This window comes from Scleropages formosus, chromosome 5 (genome assembly GCF_900964775.1).
Source record: "Scleropages formosus chromosome 5, fSclFor1.1, whole genome shotgun sequence".
NCBI lineage: Eukaryota > Metazoa > Chordata > Actinopteri > Osteoglossiformes > Osteoglossidae > Scleropages > Scleropages formosus.
Window position 1 is genome coordinate 13,081,349 of NC_041810.1, and position 19,025 is coordinate 13,100,373.

Here is a 19,025-nt window from a genome sequence, read left to right on the forward strand (position 1 = left end):
CGGGGTCTTGTTCACGAGTGAGGGAAAAATGGAGCGGCAGGTTGACAGACGGATCGGTGCGGCGTCCGCAGTAATGCGGTCGTTGTACCAGTCTGTTGTGGTGAAGAGGGAGCTGAGTCGTAAGGCGAAGCTCTCAATTTACCGGTCGATCTACGTTCCTACCCTCACCTATGGTCATGAACTCTGGATCATGACCGAAAGAATGAGATCGCGGATACAAGCGGCAGAAATGAGTTTCCTCCGCAGAGTGGCTGGGCGCACCCTTAGGGATAGGGTGAGGAGCTCAGTCACCCGGGAGGAGCTCGGAGTAGAGCCGCTGCTCCTCCGCATCGAGAGGAGCCAGTTGAGGTGGCTCGGGTATCTGTTCCGGATGCCTCCTGGACGCCTCCCTGGGGAGGTGTTCCGGGCTTGTCCCACTGGGAGGAGGCCTCGGGGCAGACCCAGGACACGTCGGAGAGACTATGTCTCCCGGCTGGCCTGGGAACGCCTTGGGGTTTCCCCAGAGGAACTGGAGGAGGTGTGCGGGGAGAGGGAAGTCTGGAGGACTCTGCTCGGACTGCTGCCCCCGCGACCCGGCCCCGGATAGCGGAGGAAGATGAATGAATGAATGAATAAAAGTTGGGTTTCAGACTGAAAAAGAAATACACCGACTCATGAAGACTGATATAATCCTTTAATACCAGACCAGTATAAAATAAATAGGTCATAAAAACATTCAACAAGAAATATGAACTAATAATTCAATAAATATTAAAATTAACAGAAATAAAGGAGCATTAAACAAAAAACACTGAAAAAAACATTTTTGTTTTATAAACATATACATTCTGGATTAAGTGAACATGGCCCTAGTTAACTGTTCTTGCTTTGATAGCATTATCAGGTCAAATATCAACCTAGGTGTAGGCCTAATCCTGTTATTGTTATTGAAATGGTGTTGAAATATTTATGGAGAGGAACAGGTGCGTGCAGTTCGGCAGAATTTGTCTCCTAGCAAACCTGAGGCCCATTTGGGGGAAAGGGTGCCCTACAGCACTGATAATATTGATAATATTGCTCATACAGAAGAGGCCCCTAGTCTACAAAGTGACCGGTCCAGTTCTGTCTGGTGGAACATAAGACACAAGTCCTCCAGTTCTCCACTGCAACATTACGCCCCGTTTCTAGATAGCTGGCTTATTCACTGCATCTGCACTTCAGTGTCGGAAGGGATCACCATAGCCATCAGTTCACTCAATTATTTGCTTGAATGCAGGTAAACACGGGAAAAGCTGAAAAACAGGAGGGCCTGCATAACGTGAACCTGTGAAGAGGGAACTGATCCATGTTCGCTGTGTAAGTGCATGGTGACTCAATTGATGGATTGTGTCAATGTGTAAAGCAGTCACTCCATAGCACTGAATAAACTGAACACGAAGAGGTAGGATGTTTGCCATTTTGTAGTGAAGCTTGATAAAAGAAAAACACTCTGCTTTGCAACAGTCATTGTTCAGGGGTTTATAACTAAATGCAAGGCACAACTGACCACAGGGCTAGCCATTGGTATGATGACAATAAACAATAATACGAGGCACTTACCTCTACTACAGATGAATTCTTTAGAGCCCAAGATACGTTATCATGAAATGCAGAACTTCACCACCTACAGAGCAGGTTGTAACGGACTGAAACAGACCATGATATTGCTCATGATATTGCTTAAATGCCAGGCATCTGAAGGTGATGCTTAGTTTTCATGAGGATCAGGTCTTTTGTCGGCATTTAGAGACAAAGTGCAGCCAGTAACTACATGAAATGCAATACAGGAATTCATTTCCGTTTTTCTGAACAATTTTCAGGGGGGTGCGGTGGCGCAGTGGGTTGGACCGGGTCCTGCTTTCCGGCGGCTCTGGGGTTTGAATCCCACTTGGGGTGCCTTGTGGCAGACTGGCGTCCCGTCCTGGGTGCGTCCCCTCCCCCTCCAGCCTTTCGCCCTGAGTTACCAGGTTAGGCTCCGGTTCCCTGCGACCCCGTATGGGACAAGCGGTTCAGAAAATGTGTGTGAACAACTTCCATGTTGTTTTACCCTTTTGGCTAGTGAAAAACACGTATGTCAGGAATCCAACATTTTCTGAAACTTCTCCAACTTGCATCTCACATCTTCGTCAGTATTACTGTCTATCCGGGTCTTGATCAGTTGTATGAGCTCGCAGCAGAAGGTCCGCACCCACTGTATTTCTACCTGATGGACAGATATGTTGCACACCTTGTACAGGATGGCCACCAGCTTCTCGTCCGTTGCGACCTCACACCTGTCAAGCACCCACCTTCCCCACTCCTCCCACATGCTGTCCTCGGTGAATGCCACTACAAAGCATGTCCTGGGGTATGTTATGTTGAGCGCTTCTATTTCCTCTTCACTTACATTGTTCCAAACAGCACTGCAAAGAATAGAGAATAAAGCAAAACCAAGTGACCTTTACCTCCTTCTGTTGGTTCAATAAGACATTTCATACTTCATAGGATTTTTGATGACATTTGTCATCTGCCAGCTGGACAACAGAAAAGCAAGAGGATATCTGAATCATACAGAAAATGGCTGGGGTTACAATACTCACACTACTTTGTGGAGAGATGATGGCAAAGTAAAATCCATAAATGCTGACAGGCCTTGGTAGGTTATTTTGTTCCCTTCCATCCTATGAATATAAAATAATGGCGTAAACACATACATACAGCACAGCAAAAATCACATTTCTGAAAAGACTTCAAATGAACATCTGTCACCAAGAAGAATAACACATTAGTCTGGTATAAAAATCAAAGATTAATTACAGCATAATAAGGTCAATAAGCTAAAGAACTTTACAGCATAACCAAAGAGAAAATGAAAAGTTAGTTAAATATGTCCTTTAACTGGCTACATGTATGTTTTAGTTTTTCTCTGGTGCACATGACACAGGAAGTCTGCAGCATGATCTCTAATGTTACATAAAGAGGAACTGAATTCTGGCTGCTTGTTAAACTGAAATGTCACTCCTTCCAGAGGATGATCTCACCAGAGAGAAAAACTCTCATATTAAACAATACAATCTATCTTAGTTTCTCCCACTTGAGCAACATTTACATTATTTTTAAAACATGAGATGCATGTGATGGTGGTGCAGTGGGCTTGGCCTGGTCCTGCTATGTGGTAGGTCTGGGTTAGGCTCCGGTTTCAGACAGTGTGTGTGTGAGAGATGCACGTATATTTAGTGCAGAGCCATAAAAAGTTTAAAATAAGGGTCGCAATATAATTTATATTAATCTTCTGCAATGAAACGAATATTTTCCATGTGAAACCTACAAGTGTAAATATCTTTAACAAACTAAAAAAAACTGCATTATAGACATTAGAACATACTTACCAGATCTCTCGTAGTGTTTGGTTTGTTTTCAAAGCTTCTAGAAGAATAAGCAGTTCCTCATCACCAATGTTAGTCCAGCCTAAGCTGGTTTGAGTAAATGTTAATAACACCATAAACATATACATATAATTTAAAATATTAAATATATTATGAAAGACAGAACTTAACATAAAAATAATGCATATAGATAAGTAACAAAGCAAACAAGACAAGGACTTTTTCCCATTACATTTGGTCTCCCTAGTATGGTGTCCTTACCCAAGGTTCAGCAAAGTGTTGGTAGATTGCAAAATCTCAGCAAGCACTTGAACAGCATCGGTGTCGAGATTGTTTTCTCCAATCCTAAATTGTAAAGTACAGTGATGATGACATTCCAACTTGCATGTACACTTTTACCTTTAGTAGTTTTATTAAAAGGATTAGATTTATACCGTCTGGCCGGTCTCCTGGAGATTTGGCAGCCAGCAGGTAAACTCACCAGAGGTTGTGGCACTTGCGCAGGGATGGCAACAAGTCCCTCAGAAACTCTGAGCTGATGTTGGTCCCCGTGAGATCCAGCTCAGTTATGTTACTGTCCATGAGGTTCAGGAAGTACTTCATCACTGTGAAGTCCATTGGGGAGAGAGCGTCGTTGCTGACGTTGATGCGCAACACCTTAGGGTGGACCTGCTGGGCCAAGGAGCTGTCCTGCTGCTCGAAGAAACAGTGAAGCTGATTGAGGATATGGACTCCTTTCTCGCATCGACTCCAGATGTTTTTCAGCAGTCCGGAAAGGTACCCCTCTGCTCTGCTGTTCCTCCCCAGCTGCAGATGGCGTGATAGAAGGCTTTGGTTCCGCTCAGCAAGCAGCCCAGAGAGAAACCTCTGGAATAGGTCCAGGTACCCTGTACTCAGCTCGTGACTGGAGCCAGCCTTGCTTTCCAGGATATCCAGCGATATCTGGTCACCCAGTGCATAGTAGAGGGCTGCGAAAAACTCCTGCACAGTAAAGTGTGTGAATGAGTAGACATCCTCCGTGCAGCCCTGCTCCTGGACTGATGTCTTGTCCAGGAAGGTGCTGACCACACTGCTGCTAGCCAGTTGGTGGAACTCAGCGCTTTGTCCGTAGAAGAGGGTCTCATGACTCAGGAGCTTTTCGTAGGCCAGCTTCCCCAGGCCAAGGACAATATCAGACAACTTCTCTTGAGTCTCTATCTCAGCACCGGTCTTGAGTGGTTCCAGCCTGCTTTGAGTGTGAGACCTGAGTAGGGCCACCAGGTACTGGCTGTAGACATCCGTCATGGTTCTGGGGGTCTGGCTGGAGAAGCCATCACTGCTGCTCAGGATGCTGCACATGATGTAGCAGAATGCAGGTATGTAGCACAGGGTGAGCATCAGACTGTTTGTCTCGACGCAGCGAAACATCCTCTCTGCCAGGGCTGGCTCCACGAAGTATCGTATGAAAAAGTCCCGGATTTCGGCCAGGGAGAAGCCGGTGATAATGACAAAGGAGTCAATGCAGTTGATGGGGATATGGCTGATGGCTGTGGGTCGGCTGGTGATCAGGACGGAAGCCTCCGGAAGGAGCTCACCCTGCATCAGGCTAGAGATCACCTGCACAACCTCGGCCTCCTGATCTGGCTCCGTGACAAACTCCTCGACCTCGCACTCCTTGTAGTGTCTGAACTCATCGAATCCGTCGAGAACAATCAGCAACTTGTCGTCCCTGGAGAGGATAGCATCTATTTCCCGGGCGAGGTGTCCGTTCTTTCGCAGTAGCAGCTCTCGAAGGCTGATAGGCCGGTCGATCAAATTAAGGTCCCTAAAGGTCAACTGTATCACAAAGTCGAAGGTCTGATGTGCTTGGTTGCTCCCAAAGTCACTGAGGATTTTCTGCACCAGCACTGTTTTACCAATGCCAGCCACTCCGGTGACCAGAACCTTCTTGGGGGGTTGACTTCCCATAAACAGCTGCGCTGGCTTGATCATTCTCTGCTCCACTTCTTTGCGCTGCAGCGAAATCCTCTGTTGCCCAAAGGCCAGAAACTCATGCTTTTTGACTTCCAGGCTGTGATGCCCTTTCACAATTAGAAGATTGACATAATGTTCAGAGAAGCGGATTTTCTCTCCATGGCGAGTATTATAACAGTGCATACACTCGCTTCGCCGTTTCAGAGTCTGTTTGTGCTTTTGTATCGCTTTGAGGTATTCTTGGGGTGGAACAGAGAAAGTTGAGTTAGGTAGGTTTACACAATGAATGAAGAAAAATCAATTTATCTTTCATCAGGATATGTTTATATATACACACACACACACACACACACACACACACACACATTTTCAGAACCGCTTGTCCCATACGGGGTCACGGGGAACCGGAGCCTACCCGGTAACACAGGGCGTAAGACCGGAGGAGGAGGGGACACACCCAGAACGGGACGCCAGTCTGTCACAAGGCACCCCAAGCAGGACTTGAACCCCAGACCCACCGGAGAGCAGGACCATGGTCCAACCCACTGCGCCACCGCACCCCCTATCATGTTTATATAATAAATGAAAAATGATAAATCCATCCATCCGTCCAGTTACAGTATTCATTCATCCATTTTTAGGGTCATAATGATATACTGTAAAGCCTTTCAACCACCCTGAAAAGATGACTTCTCTATCAAAGCGTTCTCACACACACACACACACACACGCACACAGGGACTGGGTTGCATTCTAACCTGTAACCTTTGACCTGTGAAGCAACACACCTCTGTCTGGTTCTTTAACATACAAGAAAAATGAAACACTATATAGGCATCCCTTCCTACTTTTCTTTTTAATTGATCAGGTATCCACAGGACAAGCAATTAACCAAGTAGGGATAGACTGAGCGCACACACACACACACACACACACACACACACACACTGTCTGAAAGCTCTTGTCCTAAAATTTTTTCTAAATTTGTGCAGTTGCAAAATTATGCACAAACACCCAAAAAACCAGCAGCTCAACTTTTCCTGCTGATGGGCTTTGCTGTCTCCATAATCATTCAAGTGAATAACACACCCTATATAATTGAGAGACACTCGTGTGGAATTTTACAAACTTTCCATAATGCCCCACGATCTTAAGCAATACTCTCACATTCCTAACACACCACTTAACGGAGCGATCTGGAAGGAGACCCGACAACTACAGTACATTACTGCACTACCGCCTCACTTGCACAATGCATAACTTTGTGTTTTTTACCCGTTTTTTACTGATTTTTTTGTTCTGTATACGGAAAGCTGTGTATCAAAAGCCCTTACACAGAAATTCTGGACAAAAGGAGTTCATAAATCAAGGGATGTCTGTATTTATTAAATAGGTAAACAGTAAATACTGTGTTGTAAAAAAAGAAAATTTAACTTGTATTTGAATGTATTTTTTTACATTTAAAAAATAAATGAAGCTCAACTAAGCATCCCTTGGTTTTTGCTGTTTTAAACTCACACTGTAAATGGTTTCCCATAATTAATGTTTGGTCATTAGATGGAAACGTAAAGCTGGATTCCTTACCAGCCGACTGGGTCTGGTTGACTGACTGCACTCCATCCTCTCTTCTGGTTTCCTGCAGATGACTGCACATGAGTAGAAACTCCAGGGCCACTTCTTCCCCCTTACAGGACAGGATGTCCAATGTTTTTCGCACCCTGGCACGGGGGCCCCGCTCATAGACCACCTCCTCGCAGTCATCTCTGGTGAAGACCCTCTTGAGGAGCAGCTGCTCCAGCAAAGAGCCAATATGATCCTCTAACTGGTCCACCAGCGCCACTCGCCTCACTCTCAGTTCCCTGAGTGCCACAAGGCCGGGCTCCAGTGCCATCATGGATAGGATCCTGTGATTCAGCTCCAGGCCCATCTATCGTCGGGTGCTCTCGGGAGAGCCATCGCAGCCACGGCAGATCATCAGACCATCAGCTCTGCATCTGCGTGATGTGTTTATCATTCCTCAAATAACTAAACTTCCACGGCTGAGTCACATCTGCTACATTCGGGTGCGATTGCAACACCCCCATGGCGTATGAAGGCACCCCAGCGTCTTTCAGCCACAGGAAACCAGATCAGTTGCAAAATCTTAGATAAAAAGCAGAAACATGGATTTATGATGTACAGTTTATTGTTAAAGACAAAGGCAGATTAGAAAAAACAACTGGAGAAAAAAGGAGCTATTATACGTACTCAAGACCATTTGCGATGTTCAGGCCGTCTCTTCTGTTGTCAAGTGTGAGAGAAACAACACCGCTTTCTGAAGTCACTGTCCACCATCGCATCTTCTCAGTGGTGCAACATTTTCTGGAGCATTTGGGACAGAAAGAGAAAGCGATTTTTTCCTCTGAATCCCCACCAAATATGACTCAGTCACTCTTTGTCTCAGATGGTTTATTTGGCAGTGACGATATTTTGCTGAAAGAGGAATTAAATCTCTCTCACTCTCTCTCTCTCTCTCACACACACACACACACACACACACACACACACACACACACACACACAGATATCTATATACAGACAGGCACGCAGAGACTAATAGGCCAAGCCGTTGATGCTTGATGCTGTGAGAATATTTTGGAACTCATTTTCCGTCTTACACCTACCTCCAACTCCATCTGAAATGTGGTGACATGTTTGCCTTATTCTGCAGCAACTAACACTTTCCACTGACGTTACACTCCTTCCTCCTTTGGAGGATCTCATGATCTTACATGTACATTTACATGTATTCATTTAGCAGACGCTTTTCTCCGAAGTGACGTACATCTCATAGAAAATACAATGTGTGCATTGCCTTAGGAAAAAGAGACATAGCTGCAGATGTGTGACTCTTAAGTACAGTTAGTTTCCTTCACCAATGCTCATCACACAAGTAGCTGCATAAACCTTTACCGGAATCTCGCTGATTCCTAATCACCTTCCTAGTAGTTTTTTTTTTGGGATACATATAAACATTTACGTTACACTGCAGGAGTGGCTCCCTAAGGATTGATTCGAGCATGATCATGAACACCTTACAGGAACTTAAGAGATTACAGGCAAAGTGATGTTGTCCTTTAAATGACTGCTTCAGAACAGGGATAGTTGTCATTAGGGGTTCAGTTACATTTAGCTGACACTTTTTCTCCAAAGCAACTTAGAGCATTAAGGTTACAATTACTTACCCATTTATGCAGCTGGATAATTTTAATGGAGCAATGTAAGATAAGCATGTTGCTTAAGAGTACTACCCTCAGACATGGGGATCAAACCTACAACCTTTAGAGCCAAGGGTAGTAGTGCTAACCACTACACTACCAGCTGTCCTACAACACTCCCACTTGTTTTGGCCTTTTACCTCCGTGTTTCAGTAAGTTGATTTACATACCATAAATGCCCAGCTAATTTGCTGTTATGTGTTGTGTATAGATAGTGTTTCTGTAAAGGGGTGGGACTCACTTTTGTTTTTCTTCCCACATATACCTGTCGACCCATATTCAATAAACACTTGTCCAGTGTAGGGTCACAGTGATCCAGAGTCTATCCTGGAGGCATACGGCATAAGGCAGTGTACACCCTGGATGGGACACCAGTTTATAAAAGGGCAGTAACACAACACATACACAAAGGGCAATTTACAGTCACCAGCTTGATTCACCTGAAACATGTCTTTCGACTGAGGGAGGAAACCCATGTGAACACAGGAAGAACATGCAAATTACACAGACTAAGCTGAATCTGAACCCACATACAAACCCACAGCCTAGAAGTTGTGAGGCGCCAGTGCCACCCGCTGTGAAACTGTGTTCTTCCCAAAATGCCATTTTGCAACAAAAGAAAACTGTTCCAACAGAGGCGATCACTGGCAAATGTACAGTAGCTAAGGAATGTTAATGATTTTATTAAGCGGGACAACCAGACCTGGTACAGTATCACTGAGCACAGCAAAAACAAAAACATAAAGACAAAATTGAAAATCCCATGGCATGCATTTGACTGTCACTATGAGACGCCACACAAGGATATGTACAAGAAACAGAACTATACAGCAAATCTCTTATTTACACAATCATTGCACTGTAATAAATAGCTGTAGGAAAGTTCATTAACAAAGTTCTACCAAAGCAAAAATCTCATCAAAATTATTTACAAAACTTCAAGACTTGCACCACAGTGACAGATTTTCAATGACCACTCTTTCACTATTCATTCTGCTCAAACTCTTACTGCTTCAGACTGGACTGTAAAATACAATATTAAACTACAAAAAGGTTGAATAAAGTGTGCATCCATATTCAGATTTTCTAGATAAATAAAATGTAGAAAATCTGAATATGGATGCACACTTTATAAAACCTTTGCATCTTCATGGTACTTTGGTAACTGAACATTATGTGAAGCGAGAATCTTGCAACCTAAAATCTGGAAAGAACAGTAAAAAACTCTGTTAAAATGCTTACATTTCGTACTCAACTGACATCCATGAACTGTGTTTCCAAAAAAATGTGTTTTATTGTTTCAGAAGGGTGTTACACATGTGAAGAAATAACAGCTTTCAGTGGAAAGTTTTCAGAAAATTTGTTTCAGCCCGAATTCTTATGAAATGAAAGCCAACTATTGTGATATAAATTACTGGCTTGAAGATCACAGCACAGAGTAAACTTCTTGCTTGATGACTAATAAAGGAAATTAGTGCAGCAAATCTGTTACCGTTAAATGTGAATTACACTGTGAGCGAATGGTGGGTTATTTTTCATTGCAGGTGCATTTCTATTATTACTTTTATTTAATTGCATTGTGCAGAAACGTTGAATGTTTGAAGAGCATGTCAAGGATTACTTGTTACTCTTTAATTTTTTTTAAAAAAGTCGACATTTTTGAATTTTTAGCACAATTTAATTCTGTTCTGTATTAAGCAGTGCGATAAAGAGCCTGCTGATGTCTCCACTGTGTCTTGGGTGTCAGTTGTGAGTATTTTTAGAATAGATTCAAATAGGGACATAGAGTGAAGGTCCAAACGAATTCCGGTCTTTGGTTTTCTGTTGTCCACGGGACAACTGACGTGAGGCTGTCTCCGCAGCAGCATGTGCATTTTTCAAAATACTCAACAATAAAGTCTGCAGATTCAACGTTTTAGAGAGAAAATCTGGCCTGAAAACGACTGCTGCTGGTTTTCTTCTGAAAGGAAACTGAACAAGCACAAGGACAAACCGTGATCGGTCTGTGGTCATCGGACATTCATAATCCATAATCGAACACTTCCACACATCTCTGCATCCTGCAAGTGCTCCACAGCTCCTGAAGGGGGGGTTGGTCTACATTGTAGTCTCCAGCTGCGGTTTCCGCTACGTGCCTCCGAGTTCCTGCAGAGTCCTTTGGAGCCTCATATTACCACAATATTTCTAGCAAAACACTACAAAAGATCAGATTAATAACAACAAAGCCTTCATGGGAGTCAAAGTGAATGTTTGCATCTGTGCTTTTAAACAGGTTCCATGGGCTCGTCTTCAGCTCTGCCTCTTGGTCTAGGCGTGGCTCTTGTGCGTGTCTGTGGCCTCACTCCTCATATCACCACTCTGACTCCACCCACGTTCCCCTCAGGTGGCCCGGCAGGACTCACAGCACCGGGTCTTGAACTGGGCCAACGAGCAGAGCTCCAGTTGCTGGACCTTCTCGCAGTACCTGGTGCTGTCCCGGCACTCAGCAGCTGAAATGGACCGCCATGTCTGTCAGAACATTCTAGAACAACCTACAGAGCACCATGTTAGTTTACGTTAGAGCTCCTCACTGTGCTGTTACTATGAGTGTTTGACTGCAGTGTGGCTGCATCAGTACTGAGGTCAAGGAAAGATAGCGTGGGGGATTGGGACTCACCCCCTGAGCAGGGCTGGATGTTGCAGCGGCGCCAGCCAGCAGGGCGTCCTCTGAGGGGGCAATTTAGCTGGAGGGGTGCACCTGAAGGCCCGCGGGGCCGGATGCAGGTCACACGGCGGGACTGGAAGCCGTGGCTCCCGCAGGTGGCGGTGCACTGTGTCCAAGCTCCCGTCCGCCAGTGTGGAAAGCATGACTCTGTGGAGCAGTTCCTGTGGGAGTTCGGCCTACAGAGAAGTATGGGGGGGGGGGGGGGGGGGTCAAAGTGACACATGTGAAACATGGGCTTGTGGGGAAGGGGCAGTCCTGTGCTAGAGCCATTTATCTCCCTGGCCTCACGTTTACACTAACATGAAAAAGTATTTTGTATATTGTTGTAGCTGTTTAACACTAAATCTGCGCAAATCTTTTCGTTTAAAATTATGTTGGGTAGGGCTGGCCAGATCTCACTTGACTGTATTCAAACAGCTCGTTAGTGACTCCCTTGATTAAGCTGATTAAACTTAGGGGAAAAAATCCTCCACAGCAACGTGAGATCCTGGTCAGTAGCTACAGAAAGCATTTAATTGCAGACACGGCAGCTAAACGTGTCCCAAACAGTAATTGAGTATTACTATTTACACATAACCGCACACTTTGTTGTCTTCTACACTATACAATACTACTTTTTCCTCTCTTAGGCTCCAACACTATTTCACAGCGTTGTATATCATGTCCACATAGATTTTCCAGGAAGATCTGAAGAGTAGAGGACAATGTCCCCACAATGGACAGCCGTGATGAAGAACTCCAAGGCACACAGGTAACAAAGAGATGTAACACAAGTGATAGCAATGCGGTGCTCGTGTTCAGGATGTCGTGCGAGGACTTCCTTGGTTGTCTTAGTACACAGCACATTGATAAAAAAGAGCATAACACACAGGTATGTAACGCGGGTCACCATGGAGAGGGACCGCCCTGCTGCCCCAGAGACTGGCCTTACCTGGGAAGAGCTCTGCACTCCACAGTGGGGAGTCTGGTGCCAGTCTGAGCCTGACAGAAAACCTGTCTCTTCTGCATGGCCAAGTGAAGTCCCACACAGGGCCCGTGGCACTGAGAAGACAGGAGACAAGAGAAAGGTTAGCCATGCGCTACAGATTAAGCATTACAGAAATCCTAGGATGCACTGCAGTGCAGTGCAGGATGGAATGGAACAGACCAGCCCGTGAGAAACAGATGAGCCCTGTATTATCATCTCCGGCAGGAACTGATGACCTACATTAATGTTGGAAGTGAAATTGCTGAGGCAGCCAGTGAAAGAAGTTTGTTGGAAAGCAAAACTTAAAAAAAACTGCTGACCACATAGTTCACCATACAGTGATTTGCATGGTATGTTATTATAAGGAGGCAAATGGTTTAGGGATTAGAGCTGCCTCCTTGCTCTTGAAGAATCTGGGTTCAAATCCTACCAGCACCCTTGATGGAGATACTTATCCTGAATAGATAAAGTAAAAACTTCTCATGTATATGTGGGTAAATTATTGTATTGATGTACAATTCACATACTGTGAGTCACACTGGAGAAAAGTTTATAAACACTAAATACACACACACACACACATTTTCAGAACCGCTCGTCCCATACAGGGTCGCGGGGAACCGGAGCCTACCCGGCAACACAGGGCGTAAGGCCGGAGGGGGAGGGGACACACCCAGGACGGGACGCCAGTCCGTCGCAAGGCACCCCAAGCGGGACTCGAACCCCAGACCCACCGAAGAGCAGGACTGTGGTCCAACCCACTGCGCCACCACACCCCCTTCTTAAACACTAAATAAATAAATGTAAATGTCATTAATAAATTAAATTTGTCTCCTTAACTGCAATCACTCGAACTATTGAGTAAGAAAAATGAACAACTTGGTGGCTTCATCCTCTAAAACTTCAAAAGCCCCAGCTGTAGAAGTAAGGTGAACTTTGGTGAATCTGTGCACTGGACTCACCGGGCTCCAGGAGGACGTTGCCCATGACTTGCAGGGCTGGGGGTTACACGGCTGTGTGTCTGGGGGTCTCTTTCCGGCTTGAGCGCAGGGGTTCTCCTCCGTTGCGCCAACACCGTCCACTCGTTCCCCCAGCAGGCAAATCACCCTGCGGCTCTGCACCCCTCCCCCGCAGCTCACAGAGCAGGTGGACCAGGGAGATGACATCCACCTGCTTCAGAGGACAGAACAGGTGTGATGAGAGTAGAAGGGCAGACATACACATACAATAACAGAAATATTCCTTCCTCCACGGAGGAGGAAGTTCAGCGGGAGTTGAATGTCAGCTCATTCTGGAGCTCATTCAAGTGAAAGCTGAGCTGTGTGACACACCCGAATGGGTTCACTATATTTACAGCAAAGTCTGCTCAGGAAAGAGATCACAATATGCCTCCAGTCCCAACATTCTTTTGCTCATTGTGTTTGCAGTTTGCTGCTTGTTTGCTAGGGGGTGTGGTGGTGCAGCGGGTTTGGCCGGGTCCTGCTCTCCGGTGGGTCTGGGGTTCAAGTCCTGCTTGGGGTGCCATGTGATGGACTGGTGTCCCGTTCTGGGTGTGTCCCTGCCCTCTCCAGCTTTATGCTCTGTATTTCCAGGTTAGGCTCTGGCTCGCTGCAACTCTGCTTGGGACGTGTTTGTTTGCTGCATTTCTTTAGTTTTAGCTCACTTTTGCCTATTAGCTCATATCTATAAAATCAGCCACTAAGAGGAGATTCTGAACTGTATATGGTCTTACATACAGAAAGACGTCATAGTGCTCACAGATAAACAATTAAATTTTATTTGTAGAAGATATCGGTATTTTTAACACTTTGCATATGTTTCTCTTCTATGATAATAATCTCTGGAGCTATGTCTTTTAAAATCAGCACCCACTGTCATACGCAAAAACAATGCAAAAAAAAAATTGATTAATAGTTTTTGTGGCACAATACAAATGATGGGTGGGGGAGAAATGAAGAAAATGTAAAATCAGGGCAGCTATAGAACTCTAGGCTGCTGCAGTAACTCAGAGTTACCTCTGGGGGCAGTCTTGGCCAGTGCAGAGTCTCTTTAGCTCTGTGGTGGGATCTGTGGTCTGCAGGGGCCCTAGGTGAAAATACAACAGCCTGTTCATGACCCTCAAACATCAGCACAAACCACACACAAATAAACACACACATAGACATGCAAGTACATGCGCTCGCACAAATAGACCCAGTACACACACATGCACACGTGCACGCATGCCCATGCACTCACACACTTGGTACACTGGGCTTACAAAAATGTACTGAAACCATCTACGCGCAACGTCATATTTCTTGGATATGAGGTAAAGATAAATTATGTTTTGGTAGCGTGGGCTGTCACAGTTTGTTCTTTTTGTAATATATTGCAATGCTGCAAAAATGACAAAATAACAGACATAGATAATGACGACCAAGGCAGCCCTTCAAAATTTATGAGTGCTCGCATCTGTATGTCAAACATGTTGAAAACAATAAGAGGATTTAGGCAGATATTCTACTAACAAAGAAGCATTTGTCTGCAGTTTCAATCATCGCTGTTTTCCTTGGACCACAGCCGGCACCTTGACATCAAACAGCCTGGCACCGAGAAGACGGCTGTTTTAAAGGTGCTCAGTATTTAGCGAAAGGAAGCCACAGATGTTTCTGATTGGGACAGGAAGTAGATGAGATTAAAGTCGCCTGTTGAGGAGGGGTGAGGGCACTCGAACCTGCCATCCGCAGCAGTGATGAGCGCGATGTGGAGCCAGCGCTATTCTTGGCAGTGCACGTGTAGAGGCCTTCATCAGCCTTGCTCAGGGCCTGGATCCTCAGTGAGGCTCCTGGCAGCAGGGCTACTCTGCCACGACATGGACACATATATGGAGACAGTGAGAAGATGAAGATAATCAATGGGCTCATTTCTCCAAAATGATCTACATAACTTATAGATTTAGACTTGATTTATTTCATATATAGTAGAGAAATTTTATGGAATATATTACTGTATTCTTGGTTAAAACTCTTTATCCACTATGGTACCTGCTGTGGGGAAGTTCTTACCTGTCACTGTAGTGTAGCTCCTTCCCATCTTTGGACCAGGTGACTACCGGCTCAGGGACCCCTGATGCCTCACACTTGAGCTCAATGCTGGTGGTTGCTTGTGGCAGCAGAAGCAGTGCCCCTACATAGGCCACGACCTCTGAGGAAGACTTGTGGTCTGTTTTCTGGCTTTTCTGGCTCTTCTGAATTATAGTAGGTGCTCGAGGAGTCTCTCTGACAAAAGCTGTGGAGATCCCAGACTGAAATGTGCCTGCGCCAAAGCTGGAGGTGGCTCTGTGGGTGTCAGAGGCCTGCTTAGGGGGCTCGGACCATTCAGGACGGAGAAGGGTGGACTCATTGCTGTCACCACGGTGTCGAACCAGTTCTCCCAGCAGCCGAACCAGGACCTCATTTCCATGCGTCCCCTCAAGTTCTCCAGGCCATAGGGACAGGTTGCGGAGGATCTCGTCCAAACGCCACATCTCCACTACCAGCATTGCTGGGGACTGAGCCTCACGCATCATGTCCTCATTCTCCAGGGCAGAGCCATTTCTTTCTGCTGATTCCCGCAGCTCCCTGGAATCTTGTCCATTTTGAGCTAAACCCTTCAGGTCCAGCAGCCTCTGAATGACCGCATCATACCTACTGAGTGACAGCCAGCGATCCTGGGGGCTGGGAGATTCAGGATATACTTTTCCATTGCTGTTTGTCTTCAAAATATCTGCTTCCTCAACAGCTAGTTTTCGCTTGCTACCAGTGAGCTTCAGGACAAAGTCCTCTCGTGCCTGGCCAGCAAGGCAGGTGTATAAACCAGTGTTTGTGGGTCCAAGATGCTGGATCTTCACATAGCCCAGCGGGGTGATCACAAGGTTGGGCGTGTTGGCTAGTGGCTTGCCGTCCTTCAGCCAGTCAACCTGGTCCTTGCGGAATCGTTGCGTGGGGCAGCGGATGACCACAGAGGTACGAGGAAACAGGTAGGCATACCCTCCCGTGACAAACTGAAGCTTTTTTTCCTTCCTCCACTGGATGTACACTTTCCTCTGGGCCAGGATGCTTGGAACTTGTTTTGTGCTACTTGGCTTGAATGTTCCTGCAATGAGCAGCAAAAGGAGGTTCTTGCTATCAGGCCTTTCTTCCAACATACAACACAAACACACCTCACAATTTCACCATAGGCTGCAACTCGCTGACTATGGCAGGATGGCCACCAAGAGATGGGGGAGCTGCATGTGCATTAAACTGAAAGCCCAACATGATTCTGTTTGGCTAAGTTAACTCACACTTCAATTTCGGGAGATTGTTTTTGAACTGTAAAAGAAGGTGAAACTTGGGTATATAGTCTTTTTTTACCTTCCTTTTCCAGAAGTGGAAACAAAAATGCTGACATGTCTAACATGGAAAACGGAAAAAACTTTAATCTAAACTGAATTACATAAAAACTATAAAATAATTATTACGTCATACTATTTTGCATAATTATAATGTATTTATCGCTTGTCAGGGATCTCTTGAGAATTATGTGTTACACTTCTCTTCAGTAATACCCCAGAGCTGTAAGACAAAGTCTTACTGGTACAAGGTCCCAGGGAGCATGTGCGAAAGGCTCCTGGCGGAGGGGGTGTGGAGCAGGCACTGGGGGTCAGGGTTCGATGTTCACCACCCTCATCCTGCTGCTGGCATACCAACATCAGGCTTTGGGTTCCCTCTCCACAAGTCACCGAACACTGCAAGCACAGAGGTATCTCTCATCAATGTCTCTCATCGGAGTCTCACTGGTTTCTTACGAGTATCTAATCAGTATGTCTCACTAGTGTCTTTCATCCAACACCTCCTCAAATCAAAATAGCATTTTTGAAGTCAGATCAGGAGAAAGTTTTGACCATTGGACCCGTCATGGTTATACCTGAGACCACTCTGTGGGTATCCATTTGGGGGGGCAAGCTTTCCAGGCACAGGGCTGCACTGTGGCAGGGGCTGGCGAGGGGCAGAAGGCGTCAGGCAGCTCCAGTACGCTGCCATCGGCCAGCCGCTGCTTGCATGGCACCCTTCTCTTCTGTGTCCCGTTGAGACAGCTGTGGGAACACTGGAATGACAAAAGGATAAAAATTTAAACACTGGTGACTGATTCTGTATGGTATTGCCAGATCTCTTAGCCACAAACACTTCTGCTCTGATTCTCCTCTGACTATCTTTCAGCTTCTTGAGGGAGGATGGAGCATTAGACTTTGGTTCTCAACATACTAAACATTATATTTTATGCTTAAGCATGGTGCATTTCTTTATTTAATTTAGTAAATAGTCTTACTGAGAAATAAAGTTTACTTTAGCTAATATTATATCTCATGATACCTAACTACATGAATTTCTTTACAAAAGAATTGGAGCAATCAACACTGGTGTTAGCGGTGGGATGTCAAACTCTAAATGCACTCCATGCACACATTATATGCATAAGTTTAAGTAAAACTTGCTGTCTGTACTAAATTTATCACAGACATGCCATAATTCTGTATAAATCCTTTTTGAGGTTTACCAGTCCCCAGTCTTGCTGCTCCCACATGGGTGGGCAGTCAAAGCGATTGCAGGCCTGGACCATGGTCGGTTTGGGAGACCGGCATGCCTTGTCGCTTGCCGTGACTGTGTGGTTGTTGGCATTGGTCCTGGGGTGGACGCAAGACACTGAGCGGGTCTGAAGTCCGACCCCACAAGTGGCTGAGCAAGTGCTCCAAGCTCCTGTCTCCCACCTAGGGGTGGAGAGGAAAGAGTTCTTAAAGATTGTTGACCACGTGCTGAGACATAGAGACCCTCCCACCTTGTGAGTCCGTGCTCAAGTCCCATCAAAGGTAAGCTGAAACCTCGCTCCGACAGAGACGGAACTCCAAGCTGGATGGACGGGCTAAGAGAGCACCGTGGCCTTGCTTTTCAAGGGAAGGGGAAGTAACGAAGTAGTGCGTGCAGAGAGGTTGGGAGAGGGGTGTTGGCTCTCTAGCCAAAGGAAACAACCGGAACACAAAGTCTGTTGTGCTTGAAAACATAACTTAACACTTAACAAAACAGGAGAAGGCCTCTGGGCTTTCAGACAGACTGTGAGCTGAGGAGCGCCGAAGTGCCTTTGATGGATAGTGTAATTCTCATCTGCATTGGCTACTGCAAAATCTACTTCACATGCAGCAACGGCTCTAACATCTGAACAAAGTACCCTCTCAAATCAGTTTTTTGTTTTTTTTTGCCTGATATGTTTTTGTTATTAATAGGTTGTCAAGGGAGTTCATCAGATGATTCCTGCCTTCCATAAATCTATAAAAGTTCATGCTATGAGGCATTTATAGACCACATAGTTCCTATAACATCTTCATGGTGTCTTCTGCATTAGACTGCAGAGAATGAACCTACTGATGTCATGCCGAGTCTGACCTTGTTGTTTTTCCAGACTTTCTGAGCTGAAACTCAGTCTGGACATTGTGTCCCAGTACCCTACTCAGAAGAGACAGCAAGCAGGTCTGCTTCCACTTCCTGTCCACCCCCACTTCCACCAACTTGACGAGAAAGTCTGATTCTCCTCTTCCTCCAGTACACATGGGTGACATGCAGCACCAAGGTGATGGCTGCTTATCTCATCAAGAGGGCTGTAGCATTCTCCCTGAAACTGAGCCTCATCAGCATCTGACATCACAAAGCCCCAGGAGGCATGGAGGTCTGGATGAGTTTAAAGGGCACCTCCATCACACTTATTTC

General features: G+C 45.6%; 3 protein-coding genes across 3 annotated transcripts in view; all 3 read right to left on the bottom strand.

Annotated features, from left to right (window-relative positions):
• Positions 1-1,997: 1,997 nt before the first annotated feature.
• Positions 1,998-7,773, bottom strand: LOC108938827 (NACHT, LRR and PYD domains-containing protein 3-like). Its single transcript, XM_018759769.1, has 7 exons — positions 7,584-7,773; positions 6,921-7,478; positions 3,865-5,575; positions 3,645-3,728; positions 3,387-3,470; positions 2,598-2,678; positions 1,998-2,420 (listed from the first exon to the last, which is right to left on the bottom strand). The coding sequence occupies exons 2-7, from the start codon at positions 7,261-7,263 to the stop codon at positions 2,093-2,095; spliced, it is 2,631 nt and encodes an 876-aa protein (XP_018615285.1). The 5' UTR covers positions 7,264-7,478; positions 7,584-7,773; the 3' UTR covers positions 1,998-2,092.
• Positions 7,774-9,087: 1,314 nt separating this feature from the next.
• On the bottom strand, positions 9,088-14,377 carry LOC108938708 (ADAMTS-like protein 1). The gene is made up of 5 exons (XM_018759552.1): positions 14,280-14,377; positions 13,227-13,434; positions 12,229-12,344; positions 11,250-11,473; positions 9,088-11,082 (listed from the first exon to the last, which is right to left on the bottom strand). The coding sequence occupies exons 1-5, from the start codon at positions 14,375-14,377 to the stop codon at positions 10,973-10,975; spliced, it is 756 nt and encodes a 251-aa protein (XP_018615068.1). The 3' UTR covers positions 9,088-10,972.
• A 608-nt stretch (positions 14,378-14,985) lies between these two features.
• The window catches only part of LOC108938775 (ADAMTS-like protein 1), an 85,919-nt gene continuing 81,879 nt past the window's right edge, over positions 14,986-19,025 (bottom strand). The window contains exons 17-21 of the mRNA XM_018759663.2: positions 17,824-18,034; positions 17,194-17,373; positions 16,861-17,014; positions 15,312-16,380; positions 14,986-15,103 (exon numbers count right to left, since the gene is read on the bottom strand). Coding sequence (XP_018615179.1) covers positions 15,055-15,103; positions 15,312-16,380; positions 16,861-17,014; positions 17,194-17,373; positions 17,824-18,034 — 1,663 coding nt within the window. The 3' untranslated portion in view covers positions 14,986-15,054. The remainder of the gene's footprint in view (positions 15,104-15,311; positions 16,381-16,860; positions 17,015-17,193; positions 17,374-17,823; positions 18,035-19,025) is intronic.

Bases quoted from the DNA above. Each gene is read 5' to 3' on its own strand.
- LOC108938708 (XM_018759552.1), bottom strand. From the start codon at position 14,377: ATGAACAGGCTGTTGTATTTTCACCTAGGGCCCCTGCAGACCACAGAT. The intron at 12,345-13,226 runs GTGAGTCCAGTG...TGTCTCCTGTCT, and splicing joins CAACGTCCTCCTGGAGCCCG to TCTCAGTGCCACGGGCCCTG. The intron at 11,083-11,249 runs GTGAGTCCCAAT...GGTCCATTTCAG, and splicing joins CATCCAGCCCTGCTCAGGGG to CTGCTGAGTGCCGGGACAGC.
- LOC108938827 (XM_018759769.1), bottom strand. From the start codon at position 7,263: ATGGGCCTGGAGCTGAATCACAGGATCCTATCCATGATGGCACTGGAG. The intron at 5,576-6,920 runs GTAAGGAATCCA...TTCCACCCCAAG, and splicing joins CAACCAGACCCAGTCGGCTG to AATACCTCAAAGCGATACAA. The intron at 2,421-2,597 runs GTGAGTATTGTA...TATTCTTTGCAG, and splicing joins TCATCTCTCCACAAAGTAGT to TGCTGTTTGGAACAATGTAA.